This window comes from Podarcis cretensis (assembly GCF_951804945.1).
Source record: "Podarcis cretensis genome assembly, chromosome: 10".
Classification (NCBI taxonomy): Eukaryota; Metazoa; Chordata; class Lepidosauria; order Squamata; family Lacertidae; genus Podarcis; species Podarcis cretensis.
Genome location: NC_137179.1, coordinates 31,074,123 through 31,093,288, shown reverse-complemented (window position 1 = coordinate 31,093,288; position 19,166 = coordinate 31,074,123). Strand labels below are relative to the sequence as shown.

The following is a 19,166-nucleotide window of genomic DNA, read 5'->3' as shown; positions in this document are numbered from 1 at the left end:
GGGGCTGTACAAGGCAATTGGCCATGGCATCTCCACAAAGTAATGGTGATTATATGAAAGTAGACTGTGCCATTCTGATTGGGAATTTAAACTAGAGTTTATAAAGGGCACCAAGATCCTTGTGGGTAATCTATGTAACAATACAAAACCACTCAGCAAGTATGCATGCAACTGGAAAGCCTATAGCACATTGCCTTAGATCAGAGAAAACCAACCTGGTGCCCCCTCCAGATGTTGCCTGGCTCCAACTCCCATCAGCCCCAGCCAACATGGCCAACTTGGCCAATGACCTCTGCTCTTGATGAAGTAGTTTAGAACAGAGGGGGCTAATTTATACCTGCTTAGACAATTGGCCTATCAGGCCCAGTATTGTCTACACTGACAAGTAGCTGGTGCCCAGGGCCTTAGGCAAAAAGATTTCTCAACTCACCATGTCTTTATAACTGGAGAGGTGCCCAAAACTGAACCTGGGACTTCTGTGTACAAAGCATTGGCTTCATCACTGAACTATGTTGCTAATTGGCTTCCAATTTTGGATTGCAAAATTTGCAAAAGCCACCATCTCCCCCAAGCAGTTTGCAGATGTGGGCTTGCATCTAGACCAGCAAGTCAACAGAGGCCCGCTGTGACCTCACAGCAGATCAGCCAATGGTTATCAAGTGAAGTGGAGCAGCAGCAACAACAGCAAAAAAATGAAGATTCTCAGAAGGGAGATTCATTGACAGTTACAGGCAGTTACATCGCATTCCCCTTTAATAGAGAAACAATTTACTACCTCAACCTCTTTATCTCTTTCCAAAGGGGCAGGTGTGTTCATCTGTTGTAGCATAATCAAGGAAGAGTCTTGCAGCACTTTAAAGACTAACACATTTTCTTTATCTCTCTAAGCTTTGATAAAACTATAAAGAAATGCTTTTCATTTTCTCATTTCCAATCTAAATTTTGATCTTTCACAAATAATCTGGGCTCTGAAAAACACAATGCCTTCAGAACTGAAATTTCAGGATTGTTTTAAAAAATGATCTAACAGAGACAGACATCTGCTAATAATTTTTTCTGCTAATAAATATCCGCACAGTAACTGTGATTCAGCCCTTTCAAACTTGCATTACTAAATGCAAATGAAAAATTGAGAAAACCATAGTGACGCTAGCTTGTCTAGATCCTTTGTTAAAATTCTGAGCAGTGAAAGTAGACTAAAAAACAAACACTTTCCCTCTCCTTAATGCTAATGACGCCCAGCAATATTTCTCATCATTATCTGAGTCAGATAAGGTGATTCTTGGAAACAGGAATGGACTGGATGAAGGCCACTACAGTGAGGCTGAATCCTGACAAACTGAAGTCTTGAGAGTGGGTGGTTCTCAAGTCAGAATTTGGTAAAATTGTTGGGTCATATGTCATTACATTGCTTGTATAATGAATAGGTAGTGCATTGCAATCCATTAGTGCAAAGAGGTCCAAGGCAACAAATGAACTAGTTTATCTATACCAGATTTGCATGAGAGATTCCATACCCAAAGGACTACATCTACACATGGCCAGTAGGGAGACATGTGAATCCTGAATTTCATACCACTATTACGGCCTTCAGCGTTAAATAATGGAAGCTAGGAAACAGCAGTGGGATTGTTTGAATTGGTTCTGTTTTGGAATTTATAAAATAAATACAGTTAGACTGAAAACCCCCATAAAGAAACTGGACCCTTTCAAATACTAGCAAAGTTACCCATCCTTTCTCACATGACCAACCAGTTCATGCTGCTCTCAGAGGCTGAGGACATCAGCAACAATACCAAGAAAGCTGTCAGTCTCCCCACACCCTCTTGGCTCCACCTACCACTGCTGTACAGTGTATTATCTGTCTTGGACAATAGTACACTCAACCACAAAGCATTCTACTAGTGTGAGAAACAGATTAGTAAATCTATGTACATTAATGCAGACTCTCCTCACTCTATAGTTTCAGTGTCTTTACCACTGGTACCTGGTACCCAGTGTCCTTTGGGACTGGTGGGGCAGAAAGCAGGAAGCCAAAGTCAATGACAGGCAGAGCCACCTCCTTATTGGTTGTAAGTAAGATGGCGGTCAGGTAGGGGTTGTCATGGTGCCCCATTTTCCCTAATGGTCCTCCGCTGGTCCCTAAATTCAAACAAGCATACAAAACACAATACTAAACCTTCCTGAGCTTCCCTCTTAAACTGTTGCAATCTATAATGTACCTTTTCCTGTGAGAATCTGTGTCAGAGCCCAAATATTGACTGTGAACTCAATCTCAAAACCTGGCTCCCTATTCCCCACCACCAGAACTACATTCAATTTTTGGTTTGTACTGAAACCAAGCCTTACAAATAAGCCCACCGAAGACACTAGTCCATATTGGAGTCCATGACCCACCAGTCATTTGTCTGTTGAAAACTTTGTCTGGTGATCCATCCATGAGTGGGTGATGCATAAGGATGGATTGTGCCCTAAGACTACTGGCTTGAATTGGTAGATTTAGAGTTCAAGTTTATTGTGTACTGATTTTAACCAATGAAAATCAATTTGAATTAGTGGGCGGGTGTATTAAAGGCACACTTCTTCATATTTGTAGGTTATTTTGATGGTACTGGCATGTTACCACAGTAAGAAATGAAATACATGTTACTGAGTTGGATGCAATCTAACATTAGTGAAAGAAGCAGGAGAGTTTGAGGTGTTGCTCAAGTTGCAGCAGAAGCAGTGTAACAGTACAACACAGCATACAAGACTTGCAACTCTTCTGCCAACCCAAGCTGGCAATTGTACTACCCTAAGAACGGGGCTCCCACTAGCAGAATGGCTGCTGTGCTAGTGAAGTTGCCACAGATGGAGCAATACACCCCTTTACTTCTTACAATGAGTGGCCTTTGGGGTTTCTTAAATAAGTTCTCTTACTTTATTTCAAGCAGTCATTTTTAGGGAGGTTATGGTAATACACAAGTCCTCTGAAGACTGGTTCAAAAGACAGAAGCTTCATCAAAATCCTTTAATCCTAATGCAAACACTTTGTAAATAAGCCCAGTGTCACTGACTTGTAATCAGCGTTCAGATTATCCCCCGACAAATACCTTTGCCTCTCAGAAGATGATGAAGTGGGGTTCCCCTCCCATCCAGTCAGCTGTTGCAAGCGAGCTCATGCTGAAAAGTCAGGGAGAGGCCACGACTCCTATAGAGTTTTCAGCTCTCCGGAGACTTCTGGCTGGCACAAGTGCGACACCCATTAAATGTGGCTGCAAAGAGGACATGTGGAAGATGGATGCTTTCTTGTTATATGCTATGTCTACAAAAACAGCCAAGGGAAATGAACTGCTCCTCCACAACATAGCCTTCTCAGGGAGTTCATGTAAGTTAGCTGCAGACAGCTGTTGCTGCTGCAATCAGCTGATAGTCTCTGCTCATTGCACCCCAGGAATCATTTCAAGAACTACGAAATCCCACCACCTTAGCTGCCAACAGGATAATAGTGAGACACATGACAGGCAGACCACAAGTCCATGGAAGCACTGTTTAGATTTACAGGTATAGCGAGAATGGAATGAACTTGGGAGTCTCCAAAAGATGTTATTGTTATAGTGACGAGGCAAAGACTGAGGCTGAATAGACTTACAGCAGCTTCAGAGCTAATCTCTATGATTCAGTAGGGAAATGCATGATAAAAGGAGCATCTGATCATGGTCACAATCCATAAGGTGTTGCTGCAAAACAATAGGCTCTTCATGGGAGCAATACTTGGTGGATTGTGATGAATTATCCACACTACTATTCTTGCCCAAATCCTTGCCTCCAGGATGTGTTTAGCCCAGGATTTTAAAAAGTTTGAGTGGTTTCCTAGGGGCAAGCATGTAATGTGTTTTGAGAGAGGACATAGATCGAATACTTCTAGGGCAATAAACTAAGCAGTTAGTGAATTCAGTAAATATACAAAGGCAAGAATTTCTGTAGTATGTCAGAAAGACTCATCAGGCCAACTCTACCATTAGGCAAAGTGAAGCAGCTGCTTCAGGTGGCAGTTCTGGGGCTAGCAGTAGGAAGGGAAGGCAACAGATACAAGGAGTTGGACAGAACTGTGTGTGTGCCCCATACAGCCTGCTCTGTACCCACTAATCTGGCCTGTTGTCCTCAGATGCAGGATAATAAGCTGTTTTGTCAGTTATATTGAAGATTAAACTGCCCATCCTGGAAAGAGGAACAGGTGCATCTTGGCTATTGTTGCAGGCAGAAAATTGTATTGGGCTGGCCCTCAGACTCCTCTTTCACCCAATCCAGTATCTTCTTGCTGGCACGTGGAATAATGTGGCCAGACAAGATCCTCTCCAAAAACCCCATTTTAGTTAATGATCAGTGTTAGCCCTAAAATTTCCGGACCATCCATAATAATTCCAGCTGTGAAGCAGTTATGAACCACAACTGCAACCTGTTGCAAAATTTAATTATCAATCAATCAATCAATCTTATTACCAGGGCTGGCCCTACCATTAGGTTAAGCAAGGTGGTTGCCTGAGGAGGCAGATGATGATGGATGGAGAATAGGCAGGGCTGTGTGTGCCACACAGGTTACCTTGCACCTTCTAAGCTGCCCTACTGCCCTTCAGATGCAGTGAGGGACGCTGTCCCTTCACCAGTGCTGAAAAACAATCAGACTGCTAGATCCCTTGCAAGCGTTTGTGCACAGAATGGGGAGGGGATCTTGTCCTTTGCCTCAGGACAGCAATAAGCCTTGGGGTGGCCATGTTTATAGCTACCAGATAGCTTACTGTATATCAGAGAAGACTACAATATAAATGCCTGCCACCACATCAAGTTCTCCTAGAAACAAGTTAGCATTGCTATAACCTATGCTCTGAAGCTTTCAAAGAGTCATATCGTGACGCCTTTGGTAGTGTAGGAAAAGTAAAGAGATGAAAAGGGGGGAATACGTTTTAAAATGTTTGTCCCCTCTCTTCTCCCTGCCCCTCATCTCTGTTCTTCTGATTCTAACTGACAGTCGCTCCCTCTGAAGTCTCCCATTTCGCAAGCAGCTCCTTTTTGCTTGCATATTGCAGCAGCCAAGGCACTGTTTAAATGCAAGCAGGGAACAAAGTGACGCATTAAATATGTAAGAAACGCCGTCTCTTACCTGTCAGGTGCTCTGCAAGAGCAGGAGAACAAAGGGAGGGCAGAGAGGAAGGAGAAAGGCTAGAAAGGGCAGCTTGTGGTTTTGAAAGGATATGGATTGCACACCATCTTGATGCACCAACTGCGAGGGCTGGTGGTCTGTTTCAGGCAGAAGAAAACCACGGGGGCCAAATCAGGATAGGGCACATCTGGATCCGGCGGAGGCTCCATGTCACCATCATCATCTTCGTCACCCAGGTCTGGGGATGGTGGTGGTTGCTCCAGCAGAGTTGGTTGCTCACTCATTCCTGGATCCACATGTTCCAGAGAGCACAGAGTGGGATTGCGAGTGGGTGGGTTCCCCGACTGCCGGGTAGAGGAGGGGTGGGAGCCATGTTCGGCCATGTTGGCATGAAATGAGAATCCCTGGAAAGAGACAGAAGTGACACAGTTGACGAACAGTCCACCACCAAATGCACAGCGCAACTGTCCTTTGCTTTGATAGAACCAATCCAAAATGTTAGATGAACTTGCTTGCTTACTAATGTTCTTCTCATTCTAGGCCATACTGAGGAGTTTTCATATCTCCTCCTCACTCTGGCTCAATAAACACATTCATGATGAAAAGGCAATAATATTATAGCCCTCGATACAGACCCCACTGGCAGAAGTAGCGCAATCTGTCAGTGTGTGTGTGTGTGTGTGTGTGTGTGTGTGTTACACACTGTTGACGAGGCCAGGAAACATCATGGTAGACCTCCATCTACGGCTAATTATACCCCAAAAAAACTTGGCATATTGAGGATGTGGGTTGACAGGATCCGTGCCAAATTTGGTTGGCAACTCAGCCCACATGTAACAGGCCCCTGCAAAGTTGCCTATAGTTGGTTGAGTATTGGAACGATTCACATGAATCATGCCATGATCTATGCGGGCAGTGATGCAATCACCCAACTGTTTCACCACATGCTGCCTGGACACTGTACGCAAAATCCACTCAGCTCACATATTCAACGTCCCACTTTGGTTGCGTCATTTAAAAATGAGAGTCTCACCCCATCTATTCCCTCTTCATCCACTAAAATCCATTTAGAAACTTGTTGCCAAAGTCATCTTTCCTGCTACTTAATCAAACCACATCACTCTCTAATCCATTATACAGTGTGAGCCACTTGACTGGTCCTACATATTCCATGAACACAACACTGCATACAAACCATTTTCTGTCTTTTAAAGGCCCTTCAGGATTCTAGCTTGAATCCTGCATCAACGTTCAGCATGATGCCTTGAAACTCAGAGAGTACATTTAGAAAAAGTATAAAACTTGTATGGTTTTCATTATCATATAACATCTCACTCTCAAATACTATTTTTCCCTGGGACTTAAAATTCAGCTGAAAATTTCCTTCCCCCTTTTGAAGGAATGAATTTATAGTCCTGGACTGCTTGTGTATATGATGTACTTGTTATGTCTTCATGCAACTGGCAAAGGGATACATAGCTTTGTTGTCTATGGGGAGTATAGGGTTAACTTGGAGACCTGGCAGATTTGTCAAGGCTCAAATAGCTCAGAGCATGAGATTCTTGTTCTCAGAGTTGTGGGTTTGAGCCCCACAATGGGTGAAAGATTCCCACATTGTAGGGGGTTGGACTAGATGACCCTCATGGTCCTTTCCAACTCTACAATTCTAAGATTCTATGATTAATTAAACAACAGGGTTGAGGCATCTGCCATTGCTGATGTGAAGGATAGTACAGCCCTCATCTGAGGGCAGAAAATGTGAAAGCTCTAAATTTCTTTGAGCAAATGTCCCAAGTGGAGGAGCATATGATTGACAGGCAATGCCATGAATACAGATAGACAGACAGGCAAGAGACAAGCGGATTAAGGGGATCCAAATTTGGGAAGAAGGAACAAGGAACAAAAAGCCTACTTGAGACCAAAGAAGCCTGGTAAATTAGGGATGGTTCAGACTAGGGCTAAAGGATCATATTTATCCAATTTTGTTCTGAAGAGAATATTTTTTGTTTCAGCAGGTTTGGGACATTGCATTTATATGTAATGTTTACATGGGGATACCTCAAATGGGGGAAGAGTGGCAGAAACAAAGGGATACACTCTGTTGTGGCCAGAAAGCCAGGTGGTTGGGACATGGCCATCAAACCTGCCTTTCCCCATAAGGTCCCTAGGCAGGTTACAACAATATAATGTACCATTATCAATGGAACACCCCAGTGTAAATTCAACAAAAGAGATGGGCCCCAGTGAAAGGTGTACAATGAAGATGCCAGAAGCCCATTTGTGGGGTAGGAGTTCCACAATTTAGGGGCTGCCACAGAGAAAGCCCTCTCCTGGGTCACGATTCCCTGTACTTCTGAACTCCCAAGGGTGCCCCCAGAAGGTCAGCAGGGATAGAGGCAGTCTTTCAGATATCCAGCACCTCAATCATTGAGGACTCTCAGCACTAGTGTGAGTACCTTTAACTGGGCCCAGAAATGAAATAGCAACCAGCTGAATCTGAAAGGTAAGCTCTGGTACCAGGTACACAGCAGTGCACTCTGGAAACAAACAAAAAATAATCAGGAAAAAATTAATGTGGCAGCTATTAAATAGGTGCAGGTGGGAGGGGATGGTGTTGAGCAGCTCCAGTTCTCACTTGAAGCAAGGCTCTGCTCCACAAAGTGAACAGCTATGGAATACTGTGGCTTTTTAGGAAGATTAATCAAAAGGTGAGGAAAGGTTACTGAGAAGCATAGGACATAAGGCTTCACCACAGCAGCCCTGAAGCACTGCTGGTTCTGGCACAGTGCCCTACCAAACAGCTGCTTAAGTCATTCAGAAACACATAATGACTATTGGCTGAATTAGAAAAGCAGGCACATGTACTTCATGTAACAGAACACAAAAAAGGAGGTAAGGTCAGCATTTCAACGGGGTTTACTTGAGGAGAACCTCTAGGCTCCCAGGGGAGGCACAATTACGCAAAAGCTCATGGATGTGAGAGAGCAAGCTGGTGCCCATGAAGTCCATACCCTCCAAGATGTTGAGTCCCAAAACCGGGACATGCATCTTTCCATCCGTTCTCATGCGGGTCACATGACTCATGTGGAATATTACAGAGTCCAGAATATGTGCTTGGGGGAAGCGTGCTCTCACAGTGCCCCAAAATGTGCTTTTGGGGGCACCATGTGAGATCCCAGCCCCCCACCCTGCATTTTTTTCCAAGGAGAGATATCAGCACAAAATCATGCAAGATCATGGCCTCTCAAATGGTTGCAGGGGAAAACAGGATGTCCCAGTTTTTCTGGGATACTTGGGGGGGTATAGAAGTCCTCAGTTGCAACTGCCTGCAAAAACCCTTAGTGCAGTCACTGCCTCTCAGCCTAGGCTACCTCACAGGACTGTTGTTGGGATTAAATGAGGGGAGGGAGAACCATATATGCCACCTTGAGCTCCTTGGAGGAAAAGGTGAGATATAAATGTGATAAGTAAGTAGGAGTCCCAGACTAACTTTAATTATGCAACATGAACTGGCTGGTATGTGATGGAATCTCCCCTCTCAAAAAAAGAATAGTTACAGGCTGGAAGCACCCTGACCCCTACACCCATTCTGAAAACACCTGCGCTTCTTCGCGGACATCCAATGTTGGCTTCCATCTAGTGTTTATTTGGTTTGAAAAAGGTTTTTTCCTTTTAAAAAATGTAGATTTAAATGCATTAACTTCTATGTAAAGTGTCTGAGCACCAATTGCAGAGGGGGCACTGCATAAACATTTATGATGTCCCTGTTGTGTCCCCCCCCCTTCATTTAAAGAGCCCTAGCAGGGAAGAGCACTTGCTTTTTTTCTGAAACACATAAAAACAGCTTAGATGCCAGAGCGCAAGGAGGAAGCGCAATTATTGACAGAAGACTGCATTGTGCCCCCTCCTGGCGCCTTATGCGATGGCGTTCTGGTCTGCTGTGTGATGGAATGCGTCTCCCCTCATTGTGTTATTACAAAGAGGGCAGCACAGAACAGCGTGTCACACTGGGGTGGCTTATGTAGCAATGCGAAAGCATTTAAAAACATCAATTTCCAGTAAAATCCAATTGCCAACAGTAGAGGATTTATCAGTGACAAAGATCCAAAACACAGAGCTTATCTGCTCATAATCCTGTCTCCACTCTGAAAGCGGAACATTATCTTCCGCGTTTCCCAGATCTTTCTGCCCATGAGCTTGCCTTTGTTGTGCTGTTGCTATACAGCCCATGTTCAATCAATGTTGCTTGGTCTAGACGTGCAGCACCTCCTGCTGTTTATCTGCAGACCCTTGTTCTCCGTGCAGATCTGTTTCCAGGCATTCCAGTCACGCCTGGACACAGTGGGGCCAACACCTTGCTCTCTAATCTGTGGGCAGTCTTTATACCTGCTTCTAGTTTGTTTTAATAAATTATATCTCAAGTTCTTTCCATCAAGGCGAGTTTACCCCGGGCACTGGGGAAGCATCTACAGATGCGCAGCATATTTAGAACTGCAGCAAGAACACAGGGAAATGAGTACATTATGTTGGAGATGTGCAAATATTTTACGCCCAAGAAAAGTGAGGAAATCTTCCCAAAAGAAATGGCAGTTTGCATATTAACAGAACGGTCTATTATGGGGGGGGGGTAGGAATCTGTGACTGTCCAGATAGATGTCAGGAGTAGGAGTCTCTGACCACTGGTCACACTCATTGTGGCTGATGGAAGTGGGAGGATCACAGGTGAGGCTACCCAGAGTCTATTATTTCCTTGTATATTTCAGGATGGCATGATGGGGATCATCATAGTGTCTAGATCAAAAACTTATGTTTGAGTTACAGAATGCTTACTCTGAAATAACATCTGAAGCTAGCTAAAAATTATTAGAATCTATTTTAAGAGAAATATTAGTACAAATAAATGTTCCTTATAACCAAGTAAAACAATTATAAGGAAAAATCTTTGCACATTCTCACGACCCTGTGGATAATGCATTAAGATCTGAAATTGTTTGCATAAATTACATTTTAAATTAAAATGTTAGCATGCGTTGCCAGTATTCTGTAATATTTTACTGATACTCTGCAGCTGCAGTTCTATGCCACTTACCTGACAGTAATTCCCACTGAATGCAGTGGGACTTACTTCAGAGTAAACTTGCATAAGATAGCGATATAAGTACTGTGCAGACATACACGGGAGCATATCAAACTGAACTCAGTGGGACTTGGTGAGATACAAAGGTGTGTTGTCTTCTGGCAGGGACACATGGCTTGTTTTATCTGCTTATAGTTCACCCAAAGTCCTGTTCAGAAGGTTGCATCCATCGCAACAGCTCTACTCGCACAACAAACTTGCATGCTTCCAATGGAACTTCTTCCTCTCCTGTCCCCCAAGGCCCCATGTGCCCTCAAAATCAGCTCTGGGGGTTTGTTGGACTTTCTGGAACAGATTGGGGGAGGTGGAGGAAACAGAAGTCCCATTGCAAGAGCAAAGCTCTGCTCATGCAGTGGTGGATACAAGCTGTTGTTATTTTAGTGTGAGGATGGATTAGGAAACACATGGGCAAATATCCCAAATGGACACTGATGGGTTCACTAAATGGCTACACTGTTTGTTTGTTTGTTTGTTTGTTTGTTTGTTTGTTTGTTTGTTTAATAAACTGTTTGATCCAAAAAATCATAGCTAAAGCATGGTTGAAATACACAAACCAATTATTAAACAAATAAACATCAACCCATCAGCATTAAAAACAAAGAAAAAGCTTTTTTTAAAAAATATAAGCAATTAGACCTTATGTGTCTGGTTCCCAAAATGATTACATACATGGCCACAGAATTTGCATTATACCACAGGTTTGACCCCAGCACCATTATGACAGATACAGGTCATTGCAGCAATCCAGTGTCTTGGTGGCACCATAAAAAATGCTGGCCATTGTGACCATACCAGCAAAAGCCCTTTTTGAGCCCATTCATTCATTCTCATTTTCCAACCATTAAAAAACACAGATCTGCCTCCAGTCAATCCAAGCACAAGGATGCTCTTACGGCACACCACAAAAATCCCAAAATACCCAACTCCTTTTTCTCAAAACTGTTTGCTTTTTGCACCTTTGGTGATACGTTTGTTCCAGATAACCGGGCAGTGACTTCTGAGACACATCACACATAGAAGCAGATCCCTTTTCCCTTTCACAACTTGAGCAGGATTTTCCCTACAGCCTCCCAGCATGCTGTTGTTGAGTCCACCTTCTGTTCCGTCAAGGCCACAGAGGTGAAAGGTTAGTTGGAGCCTGCTGGGAGAAAAGGCTTGCTTGTTGTGGAAGCTCCAAAAGACTAGAAGGATGGCAATTCCAAGCTATGCTTTTTACACGGCTTCATAATTAACAATACAATGCAACAAAGCTATGGAAAGCAACCTCATTAGCATTTCCCAGTTTCCGCTCACAGTTTTATTTTCAGGATTTCTTTTGCACTCCCGCTGCCAGGTATCCGCCATAGTGAAGAGCACAACTCTCTTCCTCTGGCATTGAAAGACACAGTTTATGCCTTAGAGCACTCACTGGTGGGGTAGCAACTGGTCTGGTAGTGCACCAGGGATACCTTTTTTTGTGAGTGAAGGAAGGAAGGAATTGCTGCATCAGACAGATTATCTACTCCAATTTGCTACAGCCTAAACAATTCATTACAGGCTGCATGAATGCAGAAGCAGATTAACCAGTATGGGCACTGTGAAGCTAAGAGCACCCTCTTGACAGAGAATAGCCCCCACCCCATCCAGCTCAAATAAAATCCTTCAATCAATCCAGCTCAGATGCCAGCAGGATCGTGCTTAGTTACTTCCTAGGGAGGCAGCGTACTGTAATTCGAGGAGCAGGATAGGAGTGGATAGGGACTCTTTGGCCCTTAGGGCTGATTCATGCCATTTCCCCTGTTTGGAGATCACCCACGTGAGGAAGGGCCATAGCTCATTGGTAGAGCACCTGCTTTGAATGAACAAGGTACCAAGTTCAATCCCCAGCATCTCCAGTACCAACCAGTGTAGCCTATATATACTGAGCTAAATGAATGAATGGTCTGATGGTATAAGCTTCCTATGTTCCCTTGTAGGACACAGTGTGAAAGGACCATAGCTAGGACCATGCAGAATGTCCCAGGTTCAATCCCTGACACTTCCATTCAACAGAAGATAGGGCAGCAGATGATGGGAAAGGCGTCTGCCTGAGAACCTGAAGAACAAGTGCCAATCAGAGTAGTCAGCAAGAAGTAGTTGGATCTGGTAGAAGGCAGATTCATTGGCTCCTGATATTTCTTTTGGGTTAATAACCCAGCAGCACGGAACATTTCCACCAGCCCACATCCCATGGCAGTGGTGAACAATGGAGATATCATGTGTAATTTATTCATTATTAGAATATTTTCAGCTGAATAACCTCACAAATCAACTTGTTTAAAAAATGCATGCATTATAATTATGTTAATTAATGTAAATTAACAATGATATCTTCAGTAGCCTTGGGCAGAACAGCTGGCTCTTACACTCAGCTCTTTCTCCACTCCTTCTGACTGCTTTTTACAAAAACAAAAAACACCACCTAAGAACTGAGAGATCCAATCAAGGAGCTCCAGCATCTCATCCAGTTTGGTCCAGTGGTTAAGGCATCAGTTGAAAGTGTCCTTTTCCTGTCTCCCAGCTCACTAGGAGAGATTCAGTGAGCTGAGCCAGTGTTGATGCCCTTTGGTTGTTGCTTATCAGTCAAAATATGGCTCTGTAAAAAAATAGTTGCAGACTAGCAACATATCTGGGGTGTGTGTTGCATTTATGCAAAGTAAGGAGCTTGTTGATTTTCTTGGTTGTCACTAATTAGCAGATAAATTATTATGATTTCTCAATGCAAATCATAAAATAATTTCTCTAACAAAATGTACACCACTTAATCAACCCGAATTTGTCATCTGAATTGAGAAGGGTACCTCAGCTGACAATAAGGAACTTGAAAAGAAATATTGGGACTTTGAAGAGACTGGGACTCCTGTCCACCTCCAGTTCCTCTTGCTTTGCTGAGGCTGCAATCCCAACCCTACTTGCCTGAAAGTAAACCCCACTGAATAGGACTCACTTCTCAGTAGATATGGGGTGCATCCAGAGTTTTGCGATTTTCAGGGATTCCATCACATTATCAGCAAATTTTAGGTTGGACCTTTTGCAATAAGGAAAGGAAAAATGCATTGGGAAGTGTGGGATAACATTTAATTGATGGAACACCACATCTAACCTCCCTGCAAACAAATCACAATGAATGCTCAGTAAATACTAGCAGAGGTCACCTAACCTCCCTATGAATTTTGTGCAAACAATCACAATGAATGCTCAATATACAGTTAGCCTGGAAACAACCATGGGTAGGATCGCACTGTCAGGTTACATCTATGTTGCACATTTAAAGCACTCTTATCCCACTTTAAGGGACGCGGGTGGCGCTGTGGGTAAAACCTCAGTGCCTAGGGCTTGCCGATCGCATGGTCGGCGGTTAGAAACCCCGCAGTGGGGTGAGCTCCCGTCTTTCGGTCCCAGTTCCTGCCCACCTAGCAGTTCGAAAGCACCCTTAAGTGCAAGTAGATAAATAGGTACCGCTTTATAGCGGGAAGGTAAACGGCGTTTCCGTGTGCTGCGCTGGTGCTGGCTCGCTAGAGCAGCTTTGTCACGCTGGCCACGTGACCCGGAAGTGTCTCCGGACAGCGCTGCCCCCGGCCTCTTAAGTGATATTGGCGGACAACCCTAGAGTCGGACACAACTGGCCCGTACGGGCAGGGGTACCTTTACCTTTACCTTTATCCCATTTTAACAAGCATAGCTTCACCCAAGGAATCCAGGGAGCTAAAGTATGTCAAGGTTCCCCTAACAACTTTCAGCACCCTTTTCAAACTACAGTTCCCATGATTCTTTGGGGAAAGCCATAAATGTTAGAAGTTCCATAAGAGTGCTTTCAATGCATAGTGTGGATGTGACCTAAGTTGCTTAGCAGCTAGGCTACTTCAGTTGCATGGCTCTTTCTTCCCAGGAAAGGCTGGATACTGCAGCACTATCCCTTCCCTGGTTACCAAGATGCATGTGTATGCAGCTACCATATTGCTGGAATCCAGTTTTCTTTACTAGAAATAGAAGCAGAGAGCCAAACTTTCCCTGCTCTGTGCCCTTACTTTGAAAAGCCAATATGCAGTAACACAGCATCAAAATGAGAAAGTGGGAGCCCTGAAACTGGTGGCTGTGGACCCCTAGGAGAAGCAGGATCACAGGAAAAATAACCTGCCTCTTCCACGCCCACTGCTGACATCACTGCCATCATAGAGACCCACCAATATCTAATGAAATAGTCCACAGCAATTAAATATGCAGCAATTTCAGCCCTGATGTGTCTTAAAAATAATCACTCGTTAAAAACCCACTGTCAGTCTGGAGAATTTCAACTAACAACACAAGCTTAACCATGTATGCAGAGAAAACCTACCAGATTAAATGGGGTTGGCTCTCAGGTAAGTGAGATTAGAATTGCTGCCAACGTGTCACAAAATAAACTGAGCCAATCTCAAAGCAGCTAAATTGAAACCTTGTGCATGAGAGTTGCTGGCATTTTTTTTGGCTAATGCGTGATTACATCATACAAAAGGAGCCACATTTCAGTGACTGAGAAGGACAATTAGCCATTCATATGCCAAGGCTGCAACGGACACCTAGAGAGCAGCCTTTCCTAATATAGTGTCCTCAAATGTTTTGGACTACAACTCCCATCAATACCAACCAAAGACAACCAACCACAACCTAAGCCACACCCCAACCTATCTCACCACCAAGGAAATACAACAAGTGAATAGTAAGAGAACCCATACAAGTGATGCTGACACAAAACCCCACATATACACTAAATAGAAGAATAGAAGCATTGCCAGCCGACCCCATCCCACTCACAATTCCCCCCTCTCCCTCTTTCCCCCTCCTTTCTTCCTAACCTAACATTGTATGCAGCACTGATGTCTCACAACAAATGGAACTGATCTGTAGGGGGGGAGGGAATAACTTGAAAAGAGAGACAATGCATGCATTTTTGTAAACTTAGAAATCTATAGCAGGCACCCCCAAACTCGGCCCTCCAGATGTTTTAGGACTACAGTTCCCATCATCCCTTACCACTGGTCCTGTTAGCTAGGGGTGATGGGAGTTGTAGTCCCAAAACATCTGGAGGGCAAAGTTTGGGGATGCCTGGTCTAAAATATCTGTAGGGCACCAAGAAGCAGAGTTTGGATTTGGATTTGATATCCCGCTTTATCACTACCCGAAGGAGTCTCAAAGTGGTTAACATTCTCCTTTCCCTGCCTCCCCCACAACAAACACTCTGTGAGGTGAGTGGGGCTGAGAGACTTCAGAGAAGTGTGACTAGCCCAAGGTCACCCAGCAGCTGCATGTGGAGGAGCGGAGACGCAAACCCGGTTCCCCAGATTACGAGTATACTGCTCTTAACCACTACACCACACTGGCTCTCAACCAAGTTGAGAAAGTCTTGTTCAGAGGCAAAAGAATAAGTCAGCGAGATAAAAGAGTATTTAATGAACACAACTATTCACCTCTATCTTAGTCCAACAGCTGTTATGCTAGAAGAGAGCATTCTGAATGGAGAGGGGGGGATCAGGAAAAAAAACTGAATGCATTTAGCAAAATGTTCTAATCAGGGAGGGTCAAAATCTTTCAAGGGTGGTTGAGAAGTGATGGTTTTTCTGCACACATCCCAAGCACCCTAAAGTTTAAATGCAGATATGCAAACATAATGTGGATGTACGTAGCAGAAACTTCCATTATCTCAATGTCCAGGAAAAGTTCCATAATTGCAAAGGATGGGTGCACCCACACCACAAACTTAAACCTTGGGGATTGGAGCCTGTAAAGCTCTCTCTACAGACCTAATGATGTCCAAGGTTCTTCAAGTGAAAGCCCAAACAGCTGAAGTTGTTTAAAGGGGTTTAAGTCTGTGATGTGGATGCAACTGATGTAGTTGGCCAACATCTGCAATGACTTGGCATCACATGCTATGTTTGAAATGGCAAGGGCCCATTCAACTCACATGGACAAGAAATGTAACATCTGAACCTCCATCAGACTACAGAACCTGTTGATGTTGCTGCTCTCTATCTCCTAACATTTCCTTACCCAAATGGCCTCAGGGTACATAGCCCCTCTCTTATCCTTGCACACTGTTCTGGGAGATCTCCCGACCCCCACCTAGAACTGAACTGGGGGAGTGGGGGAGGAGAGGGGGAGATACGATTGCACTAGCAGGACTTGCTGCTCTAGCTCCCTCTCACACAGCTAGTTGAATCAAGCCCATTATGAGCACCTGAACAGGTCACTGTGGGCATCTGCAGTAAAGAACACCATGAGTCATGAAGACAATCTGCTGCCCTAGAATAGAAGAGCAGCGATTATCTTATTTTTGAAGTCAGTATTTCCCACTTCTGCTTCCCCTGGAAACTGGCACAGGTAGATCAAGTGATGCAGGGGGGGGGGGGAATCATGTACGCCTTTTGTAAAAAGCCAATTTCAGGTAAAATTTACATGGAGAGATGCCATGATTTCTGACAAAAGAAATAGGACACGTTTGCACAATCCATTAGGGTCAAGAGTCACCCTGTTACAAATGTGTATTCTCAATTGATTTAAACAGGGGAGTGCCTCCCCATCTTGGACTGCTGGTTTTAAATATGCCCAGCTGCAGTCATGCAGCTTGCCTAGCTATCTATTACCTAGTGATGGAACAGGTCACACATTCACAGGAGAAATGAGGAGGAGCCCACTGAATCACCGCCCATGCTCATCACTTATCTCTGGCAGGGAGGGATAACTTTATCCGTATCTATGGAACGAGGGTGTGCTGCTTTCGTAGTGAAAAGGAAGACATCCCAAGTGGAAACCAGAACAGATTAATTGTGTGATAAGAGCTTCACTGAGAAAGGAATACTCCAAGATGTATTCAAGGTAAATTTCCATCACGTGGGTTTAGACAGAAAATGATCAAAGAACTGTGTAGGTTATAGAAAAGGGAAGTCAATTCATGTGGGTCTTTGTGCAAATCTAGCCTTATTTAATAAGGAAAAAATGCAATATTCAGGAGCAGCAATGCTAACAAATGTGCCCTTTCTCAAGAAAAATTAAAAGCTGCCTGAGAAAGAGCCTCAGGGAACATGACAATCCAACAAAATTTCTCTCACTCTCTTTCTTCTTCCTTGCATCTACCCAAAATGTTACTGGCATTTGAGGTCACAGAAATGGACATTCTCTGCTCCATCCTCCCTTAAGAACCACTATACCAATAGTTATTTTACAGCCTTGCCCTGAAAATTGCTCCCTAGTTTCATGAATCTTGCATCTCCCTCTGTCTTGCACATGCACTAATATGAAGAAAGCTTGCTCATTTGGCCATCACAGGTAGTTAATGGCCTTTAGCTTGCCCCTTTCTGGCTTCAGAAGTAGCTGGTTTTGCAGCCAGAAGGTTGGAGGGTGTATTTTGATTCTTCTGGAAGCAGCTGGTCTCAAATTCTGAGCTTCCTAATGAGGAGAAAAAGGTATCTGGTGTTGAAGGCACAAGAGAGGTGCTTCAGAGAGTGGTAGGCAAAGGGCCACCTCTGTCACAACAGTTTGTACCACTTAAAATATGCCTGGTTCTGCAGTCTCCAGTGAAGCATTTTATCATCCAGAATTGTGTGACAACTGACAAGAGGGTAGGGGTAAGAGCTCAGATTTGAAGGCAGCAAGTGATTGCATCTCTCTCTGTGTACTGAAAACAGAATTGTTATTTAACATTTCTATGCCACTCTTTGAACAAGATTTTGAAATATATTTCTATCCCAGAGTATGAATTTATGTGGATAAATACACTGGGTGATATGACCAGGTACACTTCATGTGATCAAAATGGTTCTTTCTTCGAGCCAGCCACCATGATCACGAGAATCACACACAGAGGTTCCTTCATATGGTCACTATTTTGCAAGAGGCATTTAAGCGCACATTGAAACATTAAGTTGTACAAGTGAATTGGATTAAAGTAGGCTGCCACCCTAGTGCAACAAATCTACTTTTTAAAAGGACTTGTTGTAGTTAGGAAAGTGATAGCGAAGAGAACAAATGAAGGTGTGTAAACACCTCACAAGCAACTCAGGATGGATCCTGATTGTTGTATAACTGCCACACACAAAACCCCCTGAAGATTACTGAAGATTAGATATAACCTAACCACTGTATAAACTGTCTGCAAGAAAATTAGGATGAATGCGGAATCAACAGGTTGTTTAGAGGACTCAAAAGTTTGTCCTCACAGATATGTGCCTGAGAACAATCAAGACAGTTCATGTAAACAGAACATGTCCTTCACGAACCACTCATCGGAACCTAAAGTGCTTTACATTATCATCCTCATCTCTGCTCTGTTTTATTAGGAGAAACTGATGCCTAATGACTCAAGTGAAAATTAGGGCCAGGGAAGACCCAGGTTCAATTCTTTGCTCTTCAACATGCAATCTATGAAGCTGTGGTTTAATTACTGGCTCAAACTTAATGTTAGTGGCTTGCTGAGTCACACAAGGGTTTTGGCACAAAGGGGGGACAGGAAAGAGTGCACATGGTGAACAGTTGCCAACGTGCTTCACCCACAAAACACAGATCGGAATACATGACTCAGTTATCACATTTAGTGGCATCCCATAACCACATTACATAATGATTTTTCATACGATAAGTTCACCACATGCCTTTCCCTTGTCATTCTCTGCAACAGAGAAGATGGATGTGGAAGGTGAAAGCTCTAGCCTGCCTGTTCTCCAGCTACATCAGCAATGACCCTCTTCCTTTTCTGTCTTTCCAACGTTTCAGCAGCAGCAGCAACATCTGCAACCTGAGGTGATTGCTTCACTCTGTCTAATGTTAGGGCTGGCCCCATCCATAGGTCAGACTGGTCTCTGGTCCTTCTTTTGTTGTTTAGTCGTGTCCGACTCTTCG

The 19,166-nt window shown here is 43.8% G+C and overlaps 1 protein-coding gene across 6 annotated transcripts in view; it reads right to left on the bottom strand.

The window, feature by feature from the left end:
- Positions 1–19,166, bottom strand: part of CACNA1I (calcium voltage-gated channel subunit alpha1 I) — a 366,532-nt gene that overhangs the window by 259,584 nt on the left and 87,782 nt on the right. For all 6 annotated transcript variants that reach the window (XM_079994542.1, XM_079994543.1, XM_079994544.1 and 3 more), the window contains one exon: positions 5,235–5,544. In XM_079994542.1, coding sequence (XP_079850668.1) covers positions 5,235–5,523 — 289 coding nt within the window. In that variant the 5' untranslated portion in view covers positions 5,524–5,544. The remainder of the gene's footprint in view (positions 1–5,234; positions 5,545–19,166) is intronic.